This window comes from Hydractinia symbiolongicarpus, chromosome 8, assembly GCF_029227915.1.
Source record: "Hydractinia symbiolongicarpus strain clone_291-10 chromosome 8, HSymV2.1, whole genome shotgun sequence".
Classification (NCBI taxonomy): domain Eukaryota; kingdom Metazoa; phylum Cnidaria; class Hydrozoa; order Anthoathecata; family Hydractiniidae; genus Hydractinia; species Hydractinia symbiolongicarpus.
The window spans coordinates 26,663,086-26,685,044 of record NC_079882.1 but is presented as its reverse complement, the minus strand read 5'-3'; the positions used below and the strand labels follow the sequence as shown (position 1 = coordinate 26,685,044).

The following is a 21,959-nucleotide window of genomic DNA, read 5'->3' as shown; positions in this document are numbered from 1 at the left end:
GCTGGTGCACGTATAGCACCTTTGCTTACAAGGATGTACCAGATCCCCTACCAGTATACAGGGGTGAGGACTGTGTGACGAGGTCCGTTAACCACCTAGAGGATGAGGCCAAAAGCCTATATTATACCTACCCGCAGCAGGACATGCTGCCTCTAACAGAGGTACTGGAAAGGGAGCACAATGAGATCACGGAATGCCATATCTGCCTAAAGCCCTTCGATGACTGGGAGAATAACCGCAACTTTGGCACCATTGTCACACTACACCGGGCTATATAGGGGTGCGGCCCATAACAGCTGCAATATCAAATACAAGATACCTAGCCATATACCCGTGATATTTCACAACTTGTCTGGGTATGATGCCCATCTCTTCATACGGGAATTAGGCGAGAAGTACGACGCCCAGGATATCGGTTGCATCGCCGAGAATACTCAAAAATATATCAGTTTTAACGTGAAAATCAAGGTAACCCTTGAAGGTATGGGATATGGTGATGGCGAAATGTATAAGAAGATCGAAATCAGATTCATAGATTCCTGTCGATTTATGGCATCTTCGTTAGACAAGTTGGCAAGCAACCTCAACGATGAACAGAGTAAAAGTCTACGTTGGTTGTTCAATGACGATGGCACGTTTCAACTCATGCGCAGAAAAGACGTGTACCCCTATGAATACATGGATAAGTGGCAGCGATTTGAGGAGGTGGAGTTACGCCCCCCTGGGGGGGGGGGGCGTTTTACAGCAAGCTAAACATGAATGGGATCAGCGATGAAGATTATCAATACGCTAAAAAAGTATGGAATTGCATTAGCCCAGAGGCTACCATGGGAGACTACCAGGATGTGTACCTGACCATAGACGTCCTGCTATTAGCCGACGTCTTCGAGACATTTCGAGGCGTGTGCTTGACGAACTACAAGCTTGATTCCGCACACTTCTAAAGCAGCACCTGGCTTGGCATGGAAGGCAGCACTCAAGTATACCGGAATCAAGTTAGAGCTCCTTACAGACCCCGACATGCTATTGATGTTCGAGAAGGGCATCAGAGGAGGTATAACCCAGGCCGTACACCGATATGCGAGGGCTAATAACATGTACATTGGAGACTAGTATGATCCAGAGGTTGAATCCTGCTACCTGCAGTACCTCGACGCCAACAGCCAATACGGGTGGGCGATGCGTCAAGATCTGGACACGGATGGTTTCAAATGCGTATCAAACGTCGAGGCCTTTACAGAAAGGCGGATTGGGAAGCTCGTTGAGGACAATAGGCATGGGTATATCCTGGAGGTTGACATTGATAACCCGGAGAGGCTACAGAATAGGCATAACAAGCTGCCGTTCCTACCGAAACGCACTATGGTCCACAAAGTCGAGAAACTGGACCGAATTTGGAGGGCAAGCGAAAGTACTTGGTACACATCAGAGCTCTCCACGATGCCTTAAAACATGGGTTTGAACTCAAGATAGTGCGCAGGGTCATCTGGTTTAAACAGAATGCATGGTTGAAGGGATACATCGATCACAACATGAGGTGGAGAACGGATGCCAAAAGCGAGTTCGAGAAAGACTTTTATAAGCTTATGAATTTAAGCGTATTTGGCAAAATGATGGAGAATATTAGAAATCACCGCAACATTCAACTGGTCACCAATGAGGACAAGTATATTAAGCTTGTGTTCAAACCAAATTTCAAGGGTGGAAGCCGGTTTAGCAAGCAACTAGTAGGTGTAGAGGTCAAGATGAATAAGCCGGTGTATATAGGCCAGGCCATCCTGGACATGTCGACGCTAGTCATGTACGGGTTTCATTACGACTATATGCAGCCCAAATATGGTAGCAAGCTACAGCTCTGCTACATGGACACAGACTCCTTTGTGTACCATATAAGGACGCATGATTTCTATGTTGATATCGCGCAGGATGTTGAGGCACGCTTCGATACAAGTGCCTATAATCCGGATGATAGGAGGCCTCTTCCTGTAGGGAAGAACAAGAACGTCGTGGGTATTATGAAGGATGTTAAATGTTAAAATCATGATGGTAAAATCATGATTGAATTGATCAACCTAAGGGCAAAACTATATCCTTACAAGAGTTTAGCGAAGGTGGGCGGTGATCGCAAAGCGAAGGGCGTGAAGAGGTGTATAACCAAAAAAATCTATCACCTTCGACGACTATCAGCGGTGTCTGGAAGAGGGTGTTGACGTCTACAAGAGCCAGGTATTGATCCAAAACAAAGGCGATAAGGTATACACTCAAGACGTGTACAATCTAGCACTCAACAGGGAGGGTGATAAACGTATCGTGCAACCCGATCAAATTACAACGCTTGTCCATGGCCATTACCGCTTGGTGTCCGCGGGGGAATAAAATGGACATATGCCTACTAATCGCAATACTTATACCCTATACCATGATCGCTTACATACTTTTTCGATATCGACGTATAATAATATTGCAAGAGTCTTTGACAAGGCCTCCGCAGAATATGAAAATATTGAAAAGCCTATCGCTGAGCATCAGATCCTGAAAGAAGCTCTACACAAAGGCAAGGGTCACCTACTACCCAAAAATGTACAGAAGGGTTAGTCGACAAGGCTCCAGACGAGGCAATCAATAAGGTACATACCGACTACGTACAGCGAGAATTGCAAGAGAAGGGCAAGAAAACAGCTAGGGCACTGTCTACTCACGTAGACAATCTGTATGCCAATATGATTGGGAATATTGTGGATATCGACAGTGTGGATGAATTACGTCGAGATATCGAAAAGGATCCTATAATCCGAGACTCCATGACAGACCTTGGCATACTCGTGTACTGTACCATTGGCAGATGTCTTGCACCGCTCCTGGTCCTGTCTCACACGGCAAGACATACGAGCAAGAAACAGGGTGAGGTTGAGGAGACTGTGCTATAAGAATAAATGAGTAAACAGGAGGGGGAAACAAGAAGAAAGAGTCATAACCAAGAAGAACGAGGGTCATGTTGCAGCCGGCAAGAGGCTTGCTGAATGGAGCAGGAAGAACAAGGCTAACTTACAGCAGAACCTCGGCAAAGGTTCCTCACAAGATGATCAAGAACCTGTCGCAGGTCCTAGCAAGTCAACAGATGTCTACATGTATAGTGTAGGGGCTTTAGCCGTGCTTGCATAGCGGTGCCTGCAGAGAAAATTAATGTATACTCCGCTACCCCTCGAATATAAGACCCAAAATACCAAGCTATGCCCTGCTTGTCGGGGGTCTTTGTTAAATAATCACAATTCACGATCGAAAGTGGAGGAAATATTAGTAAATGGATGTTGTTAAGGACTTCCTCGAACAGGAGTATAGGAAGCACTTCCACAATATTATGATACTATGCCCTACCCTGAAATGGAATAAACCATACCTTGAGAGGGCCTTAATTTGGAAAGACCCCTATGTATTTCTAATACTCCCCGGGAATGAGCTGTTTGAATGGATAGCGATATTATCCTCATTGTTGGCAGGGGAGGGCACGTTGTTTGTAATCGACGATGTCATAGCAGACGAGGGCCTTGACGATGATACGCGGGATTTATTGGAGGGAATGTTGGACGCTGATATGTCGTAAGTATACACTAATTTTCACTACTCTTTTGCGGGTAGTGAAAATTATATGCAAAAGTGGGGCATCTCCCATGGGCCCCCTTGCTAAAACTCGCTCCCTATCACCACTCTTTAACATATTTCGGAAGATTTTAAGGTACCTCCAGAATTAGCATCAACTCTTCCGATACAAAGCTCCTTTCGGGACCGTCTTTCAAACAGTATAAAACACCGCTACCCGCTACTATACGGTCCAACCTATACATTTTCCTACTCCAGAAAGCATCAGTGGCGCGTCTTTTCGAGTCCCCATGCTCCTCTCCGGGTTGCAGCAGATAGAGGTAGAGACCATCCTCAGGTAAGGGTCATTCTTCGGGATAATGCTGACTTTTTGCAAGTGGTACCTCCTTAAGCCTGATCGCCTTGTTAGATTTCATGTTGATCATGGCAGTCTTGGCATTTTTAAGACTTTTGACGATGGTGTATAAGTGCTTCACCCAAATGGTACTAGGCTCTTCAGACTAGCTCCTGCGCATCCTGAGGCTTGAATATTCTTTCGGCAATTACCTTGCTGTAGGACTCTACAAAGGCTGTAAACGTATGGTGGTACTTGGTGGTGGCCCTCTTAATTTCAACCCGCTTATCCTCCAGCAGCTTGGTGACATTTGACTTGAATTCAGAACCGTTGTCACACTGAAAAATCTTGGGGTATCGTAAAGGTCCTGCCTTGTAGATGTCCTTCAACATATCCGTGACCTCGCTGGTTTTCTTGGATCTTAGGTGTCTAGCCATCTTATATCTCGAGGCAACGTCAATGCCCGTCAGAATATATTTGTAGGTGCTACCGTATAGCTTGTCATGGGGCATGTAGAGTAGATCAAACTGATGCATTTCTTTGGGTGTTGTAATGGTAAAATGGGGGTAGTCTATACTTTTCGGGCCCTTGATATGCCTGAGCCAGAGCAGCTGCCTGGATAGCCAGGGAGTGGCGATGTTTTTTATAGACTAGCTTCTGGAGCGAGTAATTTGATAGCCTTGCACCCGGTCCACACATGTTTCGGAGTATGGTAAATTTGGCTTAATTTCTGCGCCTCTTCCTCGTTAACAATATGTCATGCTTTTGATATGTCTTTATTTATACATGTTAAAAACACGTTCTTACAGATATTTATAGGCAATAAACCCTAGTAGGGACAGGGAGCCAAGGACGAACGTTAACTCATGGTGAGTTAACGTTCGTCCGTCCGTCCGTTTGGCGAGTAATTTTGTTGCTGCTTGGAGTACGTAAAAATCTTTCAATTGTGGGGCCTTCTTGTCCAAGGCGATATAGAATTTATAGATATCATCACGAGTTCACGAAGGCTTTTACCGGCCTTTAATTGCATCTCCCGCTGCCTGGTGAACCAATCGAGCTTATCTTGCCGTTTCCTGATCCACTCGGCCTGAGCTGCATTGAGCTTTTCAACGGCCTGGTCATGAAGCCTGCGCTCCGCTTCGCCATGCCCCGAGAGCTTGCTAAATAGGAAGTAGGTGCCGGAAAATGCAAGTGCATTTATTGCAGCCCCGGCCACGATCACAGCTATGTTATGGAGCCTGCCATCCAGGATGTTTAATTGGGCGTCCTGCAGGAGATAAACGTAGCATGTAAAGTTCTCAGTTCCATCAGTCTTTTTTGTCATATGCAACGTGATGCCATCTGATAACCGCTGTAGCGGTCTACCACTACCATGTAGGATATCGTCAGGAGAGGCTCGAAAATCAATGAACAACGCATACCTTTCATTGAAGAATTGGCCAATCGTGATATTGCTGTCGTGGGCAACGAAAATGTTGACAATCTGTTCTAAATGATCTTTGAGGGAGAATGGCATGGGAGTAGAGCTGATGGGATTCCCCCTCAACGGTTTTACTAATATTCTAGATTTTGGGGTTGTAGAACACCTCGTTGACACCGGTTCACTTTTTCAGGGTCTATGAAGAGTAGCAACACACCCTTCAAGTACTTGGCAGGAGTGTCAATCTGCAAATTATACGAGGTATCTGCCTTTTTCATCTACTACGACTACTTTGCTTCGGAGTATCCGTTCATAGGGTAGGGCCAATCTCGCATACTTGACATCATAGCGCTCGCGAGGCCTTCATGAGTGATCTTGTTGTACTCTAGCTTGATATTGGTAATTTTGTAGGCAGCTTCTGCCGCTTTGGCTGCCGTGCTCCCCGAGGCTGCCGTCCCTGCATCTTTGATGACGTCGGCATGAGATGGAAAATATATAGCAAGTTGCAGCCTATCATATAAACCTGCCGAGTAAGGCGGCAAATCTCTGGACAGTTCAAACATCTTGCCTAAGGGTATGCAGAAGGTGTTCCCATAGGCTGCAACGATGGCTTTTTCTTCATCTGTCCCAACGTGATCACTAGCTTTGACCTGTAGGGCCCTGATGGTACCATCGTTGGGGTTGATGCCGTCTAGGATGAGGTTGTAGTCCCGATCAAACTTGGGTAGCCAGAGGTCCCGGTACACTGCCAGGGTGTTGTAGTCGCTGATATTCTGTACCTCTTTGCCATTCAACGTAATGCGTAGATTCTTCACCAGGCTTTTGCCTATAATGCTGACAATGCTACGCTTTGTATTGGTCCCTGTCAGGGTCAGGTCAAAGAGTAGTTTAAGGCTGCCCGGGAAAATGATATCATTATGCCCCATATTAGGAATATCCACGTAGAGGTCTTTGTTCTGGTTGATGGTTGAGGGTATGTGGCTTATCTGAACCCTTTGCTTCCTGCCTTTGATAACAAGGAGCTACTTCGTCTCCGCGTACGCGTCCAGGGCTGTTCCAAATGCATTCATTTTATTATATAAGGAAATCTTCTAATAAAATGGCTGATAATCCAATATTTACACATGAAGATGATCTTGGTAGGGGTGATGGGGATGATAAGGAAGATACTTCATCGACGCAACAACTCCCCGGAACATCGGGGACTTCAACGTCAGGACAACAACGGTCGGATGTACGCAGGCGATTGGGCCTGGGTACGGAGTCGGCCGAGACTATACTGTTTAAATCGAAGATTGATAGCCTATACGCTAATCTTAGGTATGGGCTGGGAATGACACCAAATGCGAAACATTACGACAGGCTTAAAATGGAGAAGGACAACCAACTTATTGTTACAAAACTCGTTACGGGAAAACGTACCTTACCGGAAGTAGTGTTAACGTTGCAGGATGGTACCTTTCAGCTCAGAAGTAGACTAGGTAGTGCGCGTATAGGTTTTGATAGATATCAAACACCAAACAGGGGTGGTAAACCAGATGGCCAGAGCCTCATCCAGGGTGTTAATTTCCTTGTGGATAAGGGTAAGGAGAATAAGGCCTCAAGTGAGATGATCCAGATGGAAACAGTAGAGAGTATTCGAAATTTTACATATGATTTGGAGGGTTATGTAGATACGTCGTTTGCTGGCATTGACGGCAACGAGGATGTTAATATAGGAGGAATGAGGTCCGAAATTGAAAAACTAAATAAAAATATCAAGGAAGTTAAGGATAAAATTATAAAATACAGTAGTACAGTGAAATCAATAAAAAGGAGGGTAGCCTGAAAGAAATCAAAAAGCAGAAGGCTGGGGTGCGAAGGATTCAGGCTATCGACGATCTTGAGAAGGATATTGATAAATTGAAGAAGGATAGGAAGGCTGCAATTTCCCCAAAAATATTTAGGCATCTGTAAAATGTCAAGGCCGAGCTGATGAAAATCGCGGGGATGACATGCCTTTACTGGAGAAGCTTAAAACCCTCTTCAAAGAGCAAGGTATAACCAGGAGTTCGGGCATATTGCAGCACCTTTTGGAATTCTGTGACGTCGTGGCCTACATTCTCTTGACGCTGTACCATGACCTCAAATTTTTGGAATAGAATTTGTCTTGCCGTATAGTTGTCTGCACCAGACCCAAGTAAGATGCTTTAGCCCTTGCTTGCGACCCCAGTAACAAGACAACGTAAACCCTAATGCTCTCGCTCAATTTGATTAGACCCTCTGATGTCAAGCCCTGACTTGTGTGGATGATGAATTTGGCCCAGTCCCCGTTAACTTGTGGCCACCAACGGCCATTCGTCAACGGCGACATGACGGCCTTGAATTTGTACAAGGCATTGGCGTCTGCACCGTATTCGCGACAGACTTGCGCATACCCGGAGGTTGAGTAGGGATTTTTGTACTGGGAAAAACCGTCATCGTAAGGAATAGGTACCTTCATCCTTGCCAATATACGACGCATGTGGCAATATACATGGAATTTAAATATGGAGTTGACCAGGGGTACGGAACCTGTCATATGCTTGGCTAGTTGCACAATGGGTGGCGAAGTTAACCTGGATATTCCAGTAGTACAACGCTTGCCCTGTCCAACCCACCCTCACGGGGTCGTTCAGCAGATTGGTAGGGATTTTTATGGCATATTTGGTGAACTCAGGGAATGCTACCTCAATATGTGAGTTTGTGGATACGTGCAAGCCCTGATACTCCAAGTTAGTTACACTAAGTGCCCATTCTCCCCTGTTACTTTTATACTTTAGCTTGGGTTTGTATGAGTATATGTTCATCCTTTTCTTCTAGCAAAAAAGGGATGAAACAACTGTATATTACTGACATTGACAAGCCTACAATATTGAAGACTACCTGGGACAGGATTGGAGAATTGCTCTTAAATCCATCAGTATTCGACCTGCATGGCTGAACCTGTACGGCAACAATGATTTCACCATCCGCAAAGTGAGGCCTGATCAGAGGGTGACTCGTATCGAGATCATGAATGGTCTGTACAAGATAGAGGATATTGCGAGTATCGTCAATAGTCAAGCAGAAGATATGTCCTGAAAAATGGACTCTGCAGACTCTGTGTCAGCGATGGATATACGGTGGTGATTAACAGACCATTGCAAGAGCTTTTGGGCCTGCCCTGCGACCCTGCAAAAAAGTATTATACGAAGGGCGACTATGATACAGGACCGATGTTTACCATAGGTTAAGACTCGTTTGTCCGCAGTTGGATGAAGACGACTGCCTGCTTGATGGCAAAAATTCTGACCCTGCTTCCCACCAAGGAATTAAACGCTTGGGGAGATATGTTGACCTGGAGTTTTGACACTCCTATTTACCTTTCACTGAAGGGCTATACGAACCGTCTGGAGCTCATGTTAACGGACGTCTATCACCATGAAAAGTACGTTTCGTTCCCGGCCTAACCATGTGCATTCTCATAGAATAAAGATGAGCGATATAGCTAAGCTGTACCCAAATTTACCGAATGCACCTGCGCAGGGCGCCGATATTCAGGATGAGAGTCAGGTTTACAGACTCAAAAAGATTGAGGATATTGAAAAGGACCTGTGGAATGAGATTAAGGAGCGGAACAGACTCGCGAAGAGATTCAAGATGCATAACACGTGGGTACGATTCTGCGATCATGGGCTGCCTGGCATAAGCGTCGGAGCCTAGGAGTCCCCCTGACCATTGACATGGGGGGGGCGATTTCAGCTGGTATAAGCCATGCCGGTCTCCCGAACGCCTCAAAAAGAGGTATAAGGCTACTAGCCCATTTGAAATTGAAATCTATTGTTGATCTCATCTCAAAGGCAATAGAAAATGAAAAATCAGGGACTATGAGTACAGCCTAATCTCTTGAGAGAAAGAAAAGTATATTCTATTGAGGGAACAGATGCGGTAGCGTTTTAATCGTATCGTGAATGCCATTAATGAACAAGAGCGTGCCCAGCTAGTTGCGAAGGGCCGAGAGAAGGGAAGACAAGAGGGACAAAATGAGATTTTAAAAACACTTCAATCTGTACAGTATGCAAGAACTATGTAGACACACCTCCTGTTTACAGCCCCTAGTTCATATATATTTCATAGGTCCACAAGGCCTATAAAATATATGGTTTTTAATCCTCACGCAGCAACCATTCCTTTTTGAAGTCTTGGTACCTACATTCTGTGATGTGTACCTGAGGGTAGTGGTTTTTACCTTGCACATATACTGATGAGATAGCTAGGATGGCACTGGCTTGGCAGGACTCATAGGGTACTGGAATGCTGTGGGATTTAGTTTTGATTACATCCTTGTAGTATTTAAGCTTGGCGTTCACATAACGGTCCTTTTTCACAGGCTCCGTCGTCAATTGCTCAGATATCAGCTCTTTAATCTTGGACCAGATTTGGCGATACCTTGCAACCCAATCAGGATACTCTTCAAAATGAAGACCCATTGCTGGTACTGCATTGGCGTTACACCGGGTGACCTTATGTGGGAAGTAGATTTTTGGTGTTTTTACTCCAAGGGCTACTACGAGTTCTCGTGTATGGTAACCTACTATGTACCGTTGATCTTTACCCCCATTAGCAGGAATGGAATCCGACACTGTCAGGTAGTCTGTGTTGATATCGCTTATATCTGTAAATGTAGCAGCAAATGAGTAGAATAATTTAGGTTTGACAAGCTCATTCTCAAATCGTAGCATCTTGTTTATTGTGTATTTCGAACGACTGCAGAGAATTGCATGTCATTATACATACGCAGCCACCTCCATTATATGGTATATTCATGGTAGCAGTACCAGCATAACATTTTACCGCTTACCACAAACCTACGTCCGCAGGTACATCTATCATACTCGTCAAGTACCCCTTCACAGTCTTTACAATGCACCATTTACTCTATAGTCTTCAAGAAGATCATTTAGGGCTTGAATCTTCCGTTCATTCTCCTTCTCCCTATCTGATTCTTGTACTAATGCCAGGGCCATAAGGGGCAGGGAGATGCCGATGCCGGTTAGAAAAGTCATGATTACCGCAGTTCCAAATATATTTACCTTTGATTTACAGTTAATGCACATTTAATATGGTATTATCTTACAACGTAGTTGTAAGATAACGTCTCAAGCCAATGCCAAAAATTTTTTTTTTTGCGTCAAGTCACCCCCAAATCTTTTAAAGCGTCTCCAATCCGGAGCAGGTCTTCCTTTGTAGCGCTTTTTCAACAGCCACAGTGATATTTCATACGCCCTGTCATATACCCTTCGCTCATCCACGCAAGCCAGGTCACACGCATTACTACAAAAGTAGCCCTCGTACACATATTCACCACCATCGCTCATATGGCCAGTCATGTTTTCCTTGGCATGATAAAAGCCACATTTCGTCGTACTCACTTGCACGGGGTTGTATCTCATAGGGCACCCGACGCCTATGTTATCATCGCACAGTTCTACAGAGCACCAGTAACGGAGTACCATTTTGTATATCATTCCAACAAGGTCAGAAGATTTCTCACCTACAAATTGGACATATGTTGAGGTACATGTCTCGCGTCCTGAACCTTTTGGGGACATACTTCAATAGGTAGGGATTCTTTTCAACAGCCCTGTTGCACATGCCTTGTGTCTTAAATTGATCCGGCACATATTCGAACATCTAGAAATCCTCCTCAACGGCCTTATTGCACATGTCTTGCGTCATGGCATGGTCCGGAATACTGTGAAACCAACTCATCTTTATTATATACTTTCAACAAAGTCCGAAGATTACAGAGCAAGTTGGGAATTCCCCTCCTTACTGCGCATGCGTTGATTTTTGATGATTATTAGTATCATTAGGGAATTCCCCCTGTGCTAGAAATTTACTCCTATTTGTATGCTTTTATGACGTCATCACTTATTAGGGACTTACCCCCTACTCAACGCTGCATGATAGGGAGTTTACCCCTTGAGTTCCATGGTTAAGCACTGTATGATACCGGATTTGTAGTGCTTGACTGTGGGCGTGTATGCGCGACTGTGCAAGAACGAACATTTCCCTATCTCTGGTATCGTTTTTGATGAGTAAATTTTCAGTGAATATTCCTTCTCTTTCCCAAGAAAGGTACGGACACATTTTATTCGTTTTTCTAGTTTTCCCAATCTACCTTTGGTGGCACAAGCCCATGCCGAGGAGCAGTAGTTATAATATGGCATGATGAGTGCGTCAATTAAAAGGTTTTTTCTGCGAGGTGTTAAACAAGATGCAATGGTTCTAATTTTAGAATATTTAATTAGTATTTTTCCATCATTAATGTGCTCTTCCCATTGCATTTTTTGATCAAATTTTACCCCGAAATATTTAACTTTTTCACTCCTCTTCAAAGAAATACCCACATGGTTAATATTTTTGTTCCCAACTTTTTTTAACTGGCTGTGGTTGCCGAAAAAGATTGTTTCAGTTTTGCTCACAGAATTTTCGTGAGTACAAAAGTTCAAAAAAGTTGTTAATTGTTAAAAGTACATAAATTGCCAAATAATACCCTTTTAGTGTGTGTTATGAAATCTCAAACGTTTAAAAAATAATGCTGTGCAACATACAAGAGAATGAGATATTTCATCTCATAGCTGCTTATTTAAACAACGAAGAATTCTGAAATGACGAATTTTGTAAATAAAACATAATATTTTATCATACGATTATATTTTTGACATTTAAAATTGATTCGTTAAAACAGGTACCACAAATGTAGATTATGTAAAGAAATAACCGCGCATACTAATCGCAAAAAACAATAACACGAGAAACAGAGGAAAAAACATCTCCATTTTAATTGATGGGATAATTCAATAAAAAGTATATAGCTTATAGTTTTTTAACTTAAACAATATTATAGAAACTTTAAAATAAATTCATTTATCTGAAACATGTAAAAGAAATATTCCATATAAAAAAAGTACTGTTGAAGGAAATAAATATATATATACATATGACTTCGGGTTTTAAAAGATGTGTGACCTCGTTATGAAAATTAACTTATATGTGTTACTGGTTTTCTTGACCAGCATACTTGATGAAGGTACCGCATTATATTGTCAAAATAGGTCAGTCACAGTAATAGTCGACAAGATGAAGCGAGCAGAGTTTGAACTAATTTCCAAACATGAAGATATTCAGATCTCCATCATCAATACAAGCATCTACGGTATAATAAACACGATAGAGCGTTCTCAAGACGTGTATTATTTTATAAATCAAACTAAAAATCCGTTTGTAAAGAAATTATCTTCTTCAGAGAAAATATTCGCACCGTACAGTTTTGATGGAGTAAAGGTAATACGTATTCTTCTCTTAGGGATTTTTTTGTAAAAATCATTGAGGTTAAATTTTTGAAATTTAAAAATATTCTAGAACCAATGGTTGATCATTAGGCACCATATTTTAACCCGTGCGGGCAGCGCGCTTTTGAAAAGACCCTTTTTTCAGTCGACAACTGATCAACTTCAGGAAATTTTTTTTCGCGTTTGGTGGGTAAGCACTACACGGTCCGTGTTTGATACCATTGGGTAGCCCAATTTATCGTCTTTACTTTTCATGACAATCTGGTTTTCAGGAGTTATAAACCTTGTAGTCCGGATGTTTCAGGGACCGGTGCTTTAAGGGTTGAATGTACATTCTTCTCAAAAGAGAAGCATTATTAAGAATCACCTTGAAATTATTTAAGGCTTACAATGTCATTTCAATGAACCATAAGGTTTAAACCAACAAGTACTATAAAAAGGTGTGTACATCCTGAAGAAGATCGATGAAAACCACTTACGTTTAACTTACCATATTTTCCAGTCAAATGCTTGCAAATTCTTTTATATTTTTTTTAAAAAATCGTAGATTTGCCTTAATTATTTAAATCTAACAGATCTATTTTCAATTCTCGCATTACTTTTAAGCACCCATCTAGACCTGAGAAAATTTGTTTTTAATATAATTAAATTAATAACGCTCTTCAAAGTTCTTTACAGTTTTTTAGTTTCTTAGGAAGAAATTAAATATTTAGATATCGTGACTACCTGGTAAGTGTACTTACTTTTCTTCAGGTTTATCAAAGTTGGAACAACAACGCTGTTATATACGAACTTGATTATTTAACTGTCATGTGTAACATGGTCAGCACAATTTTATACGAGCTACAAGAAACAAGAATCGTTGTCGTACTTACTCAACCATGCAATGACGTTATTGTTACATCACTTGAAAAAATATTAAGTAATAATGGTGTTTATTCACAGATATTTTGCAGCAATCTTACGCTCCCCCAAGATGCATCTTATGTCATGCAAGCAGCAGACAAAATGTCGATGAAAGTTGTGTTAATACTGGCAACTACATATGATACAGTTCGTTTCCTTGACATGGCCAGAGCGGACCATACATCACATCATATTTGGTTTACAAATAGTATGAAAGAACAAGCGCTGCGTGACATGTACACTGCTTGCATTTACAATATCGACGTCGAATTAAACCCATATTCGGGAAGAGAAATTTTGGATGTTTTGAATATAACAAACTGGTGTGTTTCTTTTGAATAACCTTTATCAATTTTTCTAATGTATACATTATTATGTAAAGGCAGGAAAACTGTCATCTCGCTATGCTTCTTTGTGAAGGGTTTTCCTGGCAAAATGAGAAACTGTATAACCTTTTTCTTTTAGTAAAGTTTCTACTAAAGAGTGGTCATATGTGCGAAAACATAATCAAAGCATTAACAGAGATATTTCTTTTCAACAAAAAGAAAGGGAAATAGTTCAAAATATAAGAAATTGTTTGGAGGAAAATCACGTCTTAAAAGTTGCCATGCTGATTGACGAACCATTTGTTATTGAACTACCCCATGCTTTTGATCAAGAAAGAGATTTTCAATGCGAGGCTTCTCACCCTTGTCGCATTCCTGAGAAGAATGCAACCACAGGGACCACATTTTGGCGACAATCATGCTGCTCTGGTATCGGCGTTGAAATATTCACCATTATAGCAGACGATATCCATGTGGAATTCGAACTGTATGCTGTTGAAGATGGCCAGTATGGAGGATTCACGAATGGAACATGGACTGGCATCATAGGTGAGGTCATCTATGGCAAAGCTGATGTCGGCTTGCAAGGATTGACACCAACAGAGCAGAGATTAGAAGCAGTGGAATTTACCGAACACGTGATGACGTCATCTTTAGGATTTGTGACCAAATTTAAAACAGAAGAATTAAAGATTGTTAATTGGAAGTTTCTCGAATTTCTTGAAGCTGATATTCTCTTTGCAATCATTGTATCATTTTTTGTAGTGTGTATTACGACGTTCTTATATGAGAATGCGGTACTTATTGTGGGAGCCTTCAAGTACTTTTCGTCCAGAGATACTTTCACATACATCGCAGGACTCGTTTTTCAAAGAGATCTATTGGGTAAAACACCCAAAAAATGGTCGGCGAGAATTATAGCTATAATATATGCGACAGGGATGACGGTCGTTATGACAACTTACACGGCTAATCTCACGGCAAATAACATAATGACGGGTGCCGACGACAGTTTCAAAGGTTTAAAAGATGAAAAGGTTTGATTTAATATAATCCTACCATTTTTGAAGTCCACTTAACCAGTATTAATGTGAAAAGTCTCTCAAAGAAGTTTTGCAGGTGAAGATTGTTTAAACTTAATTCAAAACTGTAAAAAAAGTCACTTGCAGAGATATGGCTGTATCGATAGCATTTTTAATAAAGTGTGATCGTTCGTAATAACCATTTTCATTTATTTCAGATTCTCAACCCAACAAATTCGTTCGTTTATGGAGTGCAAGAGGGTACGAATTCTGAATTGTTTTTCAAAGGAAGCACATCCAAAAAATATTTTTCAGTTTATGACTTTCTGCAACACCATTTACAAACATCTGACGCAATTGGGATGGAAAAAGTCTACACTGGGTATGGAAATTAAGTCATTTATATATTCTAGGGACAGTTGTGAGTTTTTCCTTAAAAATAACTTGCTTCCGGATGATAACCACCTAAATTTGGCAAGAGTGGCGAATTCTATTACAACAAAACATGCAAAACTTTAAAAAAATATTCCATTCTGTTATATTTATTACGTTTATACCAATTTTAAAAACAAAATTTATACATTTTTTCAATTCTTTCGTCAAAATAATCGATGATGAAATGGACAATACCTATTGCATTTTGCGGCCTTTTGAGGCTATATGAATCAATTTTCAACTAAAATCATTTTTCATCACTCGCCAAATGATATTCACGCCAATTTAGGAAACATTTTTGAATTGATTCTTCATTGAATTGATTTCAGCTTCGACTAACTTTAAAGAAGGGGTGACAGTAAAGTCTATACGACTTTCACATTTTCCCTGAATATTTTCTTTAGTTAAGACTATATTGATTGGTATTTCTCAAATGAGAAGTAATAGAGAATTCACAAGATCCGTTCACTCTGGCCATTTTGGATTTGTTAAATGCTTTATGTTCCGCCTCGTTGTGATGAAAATAAAAACATTGCGCAATAAGCTACGAGAACTGTGTATTTTTTTTCTCCCATCACGGTATGAAAGAACGCAGCAAAATGTATGGCTATTTCATATTTGGTTTAGCTTGCAAAAATTATTTTTTTGTTTAGAGAATTAGACGCGTATATTGGCGATTACATCTACCTAAAATATCGCACAGCGCACCCAAAATATTGCGCAACCCTCAAGTTGTACGAAGAGAAGTCTCTTACTACGCAAGTCTCCTTTGCTCTGCATCACAATTCAGAATGGAAAAAAGTAATCGATCAATCGATATTTAAAATGAAAGAATCCAAGAAAGAGAAAAACATATTAAACAAATGGTTTTATATTCCCAAGTGTTATGTCATTGAAAACAAAGCAGAGAGATTTTCTTGGCGTTACGTGGGCGGTTTGTTGGTGGTGTTTGGTTGTTGTGTGGGACTTTGCACGATTCTTCTACTTGTTGAGAATATTTACTCATTTTTAAGAGTGAGAAGAGAAGAGAAGAAACGTCATGTCAATACCATTTGATACTTCCCTATCACAGTACAACTTTCTTTATATCATTTTGTCACTTTCAATATTTTATTAATTAAAAGAAATACATGCTGTTATTTTTATCCCAACCTTTTTAAAACGTTTATTTTCCGTTTATACCTATAACTGTTAAAACAATACCTTAAGTGGAAAAAATTTGGCGAGTATTTAATTTGGCGAATGACAAAAATGGAATATTTGGCGAGGATTTGATTTGGCGAATACAAAAAATGTTTATTTTGGCGGAGATTTACTTTGGCGAATGACACAAATTATAAAAAATAAGAATAAACGTATATATAAACACAAGATTTGTTATGGAGTTAAAAATTCTATTCTTTATCATTGTCAATAAAGAAAAGTTCTTTTTGGGGGGAATAAAACATTTATCTTTTTTTCATTAAAAAAAAACGCTTTTTTTAAAAAATTTGACGGGGATTTGGCGAACGGCAAAATACGTTAAATTTGGCGAATATTCAGTTATTAAAATTTTGGCGGGTATTTAATTTGGCGAATTTCGCCGAAATTTGCCGAAATTCGCCAAATTTAATCCTCGCTAAAATGTATCCACTTAAGTATTATAAGTTTCTTTATACACAACAAACGGATCACGTGATATTCGCGCGCCTGTTATTGTAAACAGGTGAAAGGTAAAACATGTGATTCTAATATACGATGAAAAACCATTTTGAAAAAATCATAGGTTTTTATTAGAAAAGTACACTAATTAAATATAAAGCTAAAATAATCAATTTTTAAAAAATTTTAGACCCCAAGTAGATGTTAAAAAGCGTAACTATTATTAATATCATAATTTTTATTGATCTTTCTTTTTTTTTAACTTTGTTCGTAGGAAACAACACGCAAAGAATATAAAAAAATCATTCGAAGAAAAGAAAATGAAAAAAAGATGAAGAATTCTGTTTTGGTCATTTTACTAACGCTAACACATTATACATTCTCCTTAATACTTTCAATTGCAAGTGATCTCAATAACAAATCTTTATCTTATTATTTTTCTGGTCAATTACACAATACTAGCGTTGAAATTTTTTCAGTAAATCCAAGTTTAGATCTTATCTTAAAGCAATTTGAACAAGCACCCAAAGAGGTTTTTCTCATAACACCAGCACCAAACATATTTGAGAATATTATAAAAAGACTTTTTGATGGAGAATACTTTTTAATCCAAGGAACAGAGAAGGATATACAGGTAAGATTAATTTCGTTGGAAGGTTTCTGATGAAACTATTTCATGTCTGGTTGTAAAAGTACATTAATCAACAGACAAATTCACCGAAATTCGAATTAGAGAAGTTGCTACCATTTGGTTTGCAAAACGTATGTAAGCATAATATAGATCCTACCCTTCCTTTAGATTCGACCTGCTTCAGTTTGCTACATTAAAAACTTTCAACATATGGTAAAAAGAATCAAGGAAGTTTTAAATCATTTTCTTTCTAAAAGGTTTGCACTTATTACAAACGAATGTGGTATATCATCAACAAATACATTAAAAGACAGATTAAAATCTTCCTTGCATGTTTTTGTTGTGAATATAACAAACACAACAGCCTATGACTTACATCATTTGTATGCTCAAATTATAAAAATCAAGGTTCAATGTATAATTTTGATGCTACCTGAAATAGAAGCGACTTTTATTACAGACACAGCCAGTAAATATAATCCGTTTTTTCGCAAGAATATATTTTGGGTACATGTGTATCGAAGAAAGCATTTTTTGAAAAGAGGGGATGCGTTTTTTCATATTCAAGAAGCAGTTATGGATTTTAAAAGGAAAGAAGACATTTTAGAAATAGCAGGAATGACAATTGCAAACATTTATACTCCTAGGTAAGTCGTACAATATTAACATTAAGAAAATAATCATCTGTTTTGACAATCAACGAGCATAAAGTTATGTCAGGAACATTCTAGAGACTTTTAATATAGCTTGTTGTGTAAAAACACTTTGTGAAAAATCAAGCATTGTTGATAATTGCTTCCTTTCTAGTTTAGGATACATTTGTACAAGAATGGTCTCTTGTTTTTGCATTTCTTAGGTTGTTTAAAATTTCGAACATATGGATATAACTTTGTGAATATCTTTACTTCTGTTCTTAGTATTAAACTGAACTTCACCAACAATGAAGCTTACAGTTTTATCCACAATGCAGTCCAAACATATCGTATTTCTAAGTCGAAACAACCAGAACACGATGCTCCGAAATCTCAAAAGGGAAGAGGGAAACCCTTTATCAGATTTGCTTCAGTGTTATACCAACCTCTGGTGATTGAAATACCAGCCAGAGTTTTAGAGTTCGGCTTGTGTGAAAAAGGTTTGTTATGTAAAATACCAATTAAAAGAAAGAAAGGGGAAGAGTTAAAATACAGAACGTCCTGTTGTACAGGCCTAATAATTGAGTTTTTAAGTTACATTATGAAAAAGGTGGAGTTCAATTATGAGATTTACATGGTAGAAGATAACACTTTTGGAGGTTTTGTTAACGGTTCATGGACAGGCATCATAAAAGATGTGTATACTGGCAAGGCTGATATTGGCTTGCAAAGTATAACAACATTATATGAAAGATCAAAGTATGTTGACTTTACTGAACCGATTCTTGCGTCTACATATGGTATAATTCGCAGAACAAAAACACCTCAACTGAGTGTGGTGAATTGGGTGTTTCTTAATTACCTGGAATTTGAGCTTCTCATTTTTATCATAATCACGTTTCTCTTTTGTTCGTTACTAGTTTACATTTGTGAAAATGTTTTGTTGCATTTAAAGATGAAAAAACGTTACAAGTTCCGTGAGGTTTTTACATATTTATCAGGATTACTCTTTCAACGGGACATGGGAGGTAAAAATCCAAAACGATGGGGCAGTAGGATTCCATGTATAGCGTACGCAACCGCCATGACGATCATTATGAGTACCTACACAGCAAACTTGACAGCAAGTAACATTGTCTACGAAGATGCTGATGATTTCAGAGGGTTGGATGATGAAAAGGTAATGGAGTTCAATTTATTCCCAAACGAAACGCACACTAATATTGTTATTCATTCCGTGTAGACACCAGTAGAATCGACTCTCCTGTTATTAATTAAAACAAACAAAAAAGCGTAGTAGCTTCACCACCAATATTGTTTTTAAAACGTATCAACCACACCACAATGTACAAAAATATGAGACAATTAATTTCGAAGTTCACAAGTAGTTATAGAGTCTAATTGTACATCAGAAGTACTACAAGTTATGTTAAAAACTTGTTATCTGGAAATTCTCTTTTCCTTTCAATGTACAAGTAAACCAAGCCCCTCAAAGAAAGCAGGATTTTTATTTTATGCTCTGACTAGTTCTTTCTCTGTAAATATCCGAACGTAATAACTTATAATTCTCGTTAACTCTTCTTAGTTTTAATTGGCTGATTATTAATTATTATTATTATTATTATTTTATTATTATTATTATTTTATTATTATTATTATTCCGATTATTCCGATTATTTATACAGGATATAGCCACATCAATGTGGGTCCTGTGTTTGGAATGTACACATTAAGTATACACCGGCATTACCTAACCAATTTCACTCAAATAGCATGGGTTAACCCGTAGCTGTGGTAAAGACACTTGCTAAACATGCCCGTGCTGTTGAGCGAACCACGGACCTTGTGATTAAGAAGCGAACTCCATAACCACAAGCCATAACGACTCTGTGAGTCGATAAAATCAAGGACGTCAAGCCATTTAGCAGGCCCCAAAGAAGGGACTATTAAGTGTGTTCTAAATATTTACAAAGAATAAATCAACCTTGACCCAAGAACTCTTCCTCTTTCTCTTATTCTGAACGGGGATATGGTAAAATATAAAAACAACGAGCCCTGGGAACAAGGTTGTTTTTAATGACTTTTTCTGTTCTGGTAATTTATTTATTTGTTTATTTTAGATAAAGAACCCAACAACGGATTTTAAATTTGGCGTCATGAACAATACAAGTTTCCAGTTGTATATGATGAAGAAACCGAAAATTTACTCATTCCTCAAAGATTATTTGGTTCCTAACGACGTTGTCGCATTGACAAAAATTTTAAACAAGTACGTACGCCCAAGGATTATTTCTTATAAATATAAGAATTTAATAGACAATTTCTTAATCTTAAACAAAGCAAATGATTGCGTTGCTTTAATTACACAATATTATAGGTAGGCGAGACCAACTCAGATTAAGAATTAGAGACATGGATTTAAAGTGAAAATACTGTGTAAAATAATTTTTTTGCTACAGGGAACTGGATGGCTACATCGCTGATTACACGTACCTAAAATACTTGACAACACTGCCTCCATTTTGCTCCAAATTAAGAATATACAAAGAGAAATCGGTTTCCGTGTTTAGCGCGTTTGCTGTGAGAAAGCATTCGAAGTGGAGGGACATTTTTTCCCAAGTCATCTTAGATATTCATGAAACGCAAAAAATGAAAAAACTCATGAACAAGTGGATATTTTTAAAAGATTGTAAAACAAAAGAGAATGAAGCGGAGGGATTTCCATGGCGTTATTTTGGAGGATTGTTAGTGATTACGTTACTATCTTATGGCGTTTCATTGTTTGTACTACTGCTGGAACGCGTCTACTACAGCTTTAAAACGAAAAGAAAAACATCCCAAAAACATGAAGATGCGGATGGTATTGAAGTAGAGATGGAAAGCGTCTCGCAATAAATCTATGACTTTGATAATTTTAAATCTAAAACTGCAATGACGATGCTATTTTTATTATTAAATTTTCATTTCCATCATTATTTCCATGGTAACCTTCCTTAATCATAGTTGTTAGCAACTTCATTACCAGGGATTCTTTTTGTTTTTTTTGATTTATAAAAAAGCGAAAAAAAAGTCTTGGAGACGAGATCGAGTTGATAAGGGTGTTGCTGAGAGATATTATGTTTTCTTTCTGACAAAAACATATTATTTAATAACTCGTGTGTGTTTTAAGATTTTAATATAAATTTTAAGACGCAAAGTTTGTGTAAAGAGGGACATCTTTCTCTGTTTTAACGATTATTTTTTTTTTATCGAGAAACTCTTTTTCCTAACTCGGAAAACCGAACAGAGAAAATATTACTTTGTGTAATAACTTCTCCCATCCCTTAAAAAATAGTTATGCAATTAGTGCTTGAGCATAAACCATCTACTTATTTCGTCATTTATTTCATCATGACACGATAATTGTAATTAACAAATCTGATTATTAATGTCACCGAAAATTAAGAAGGCCAGATGAGACTAAACGTTGCTTTTAATAAAGAGAGTCAAGTAGAGATAAAGTTACTCAAAAGGCTACAAACAAAAATAAAATCACAACATTGAAATCACCATGTCAATGAATAAGTAAGCGAGATTCCTTATTCAAAACACGATACTATTACTAATACTTATGGTATTTTTTTGACTCAGAATGGTAAATCAAAATTCAGTATATAA

The 21,959-nt window shown here is 39.0% G+C and overlaps 1 protein-coding gene across 5 annotated transcripts; it reads left to right on the top strand.

Annotated features, from left to right (window-relative positions):
* Window positions 1-11,348: 11,348 nt before the first annotated feature.
* On the top strand, window positions 11,349-21,766 carry LOC130655929 (glutamate receptor ionotropic, NMDA 3A-like). 5 transcript variants are annotated; one of them, XM_057458744.1, is made up of 6 exons: window positions 11,368-11,492; window positions 12,473-12,701; window positions 13,463-13,938; window positions 14,081-14,978; window positions 15,182-15,345; window positions 16,052-17,193. In XM_057458744.1, exons 1-6 carry the CDS (start codon window positions 11,398-11,400, stop codon window positions 16,452-16,454), a joined length of 2,265 nt encoding a protein of 754 aa, XP_057314727.1. In that variant the 5' UTR covers window positions 11,368-11,397; the 3' UTR covers window positions 16,455-17,193. The 5 variants fall into 5 exon arrangements, with proteins under 5 accessions (XP_057314730.1, XP_057314727.1, XP_057314728.1 ...); XM_057458745.1 differs by lacking the exon at window positions 11,368-11,492 and adding an exon at window positions 17,314-17,424 and having other exon boundaries at window positions 11,499-12,701; window positions 16,052-16,469; XM_057458746.1 differs by lacking the exons at window positions 11,368-11,492; window positions 12,473-12,701; window positions 13,463-13,938; window positions 14,081-14,978; window positions 15,182-15,345 and adding exons at window positions 17,314-17,673; window positions 17,839-18,317; window positions 18,588-19,482; window positions 20,423-20,571; window positions 20,762-21,766 and having other exon boundaries at window positions 16,340-16,469.
* The last annotated feature ends 193 nt before the right edge of the window (window positions 21,767-21,959 follow it).

Excerpts from the sequence above, each read along its gene's own strand:
- LOC130655929 (XM_057458745.1), top strand. The coding sequence starts at position 12,378 with ATGTGTGACCTCGTTATGAAAATTAACTTATATGTGTTACTGGTTTTC. Across the intron at positions 13,939-14,080 it reads GTTTTGAATATAACAAACTG|TAAAGTTTCTACTAAAGAGT; the intron begins GTGTGTTTCTTT and ends TTTTTCTTTTAG. Across the intron at positions 15,346-16,051 it reads ATGGAAAAAGTCTACACTGG|AGAATTAGACGCGTATATTG; the intron begins GTATGGAAATTA and ends TTTTTTGTTTAG.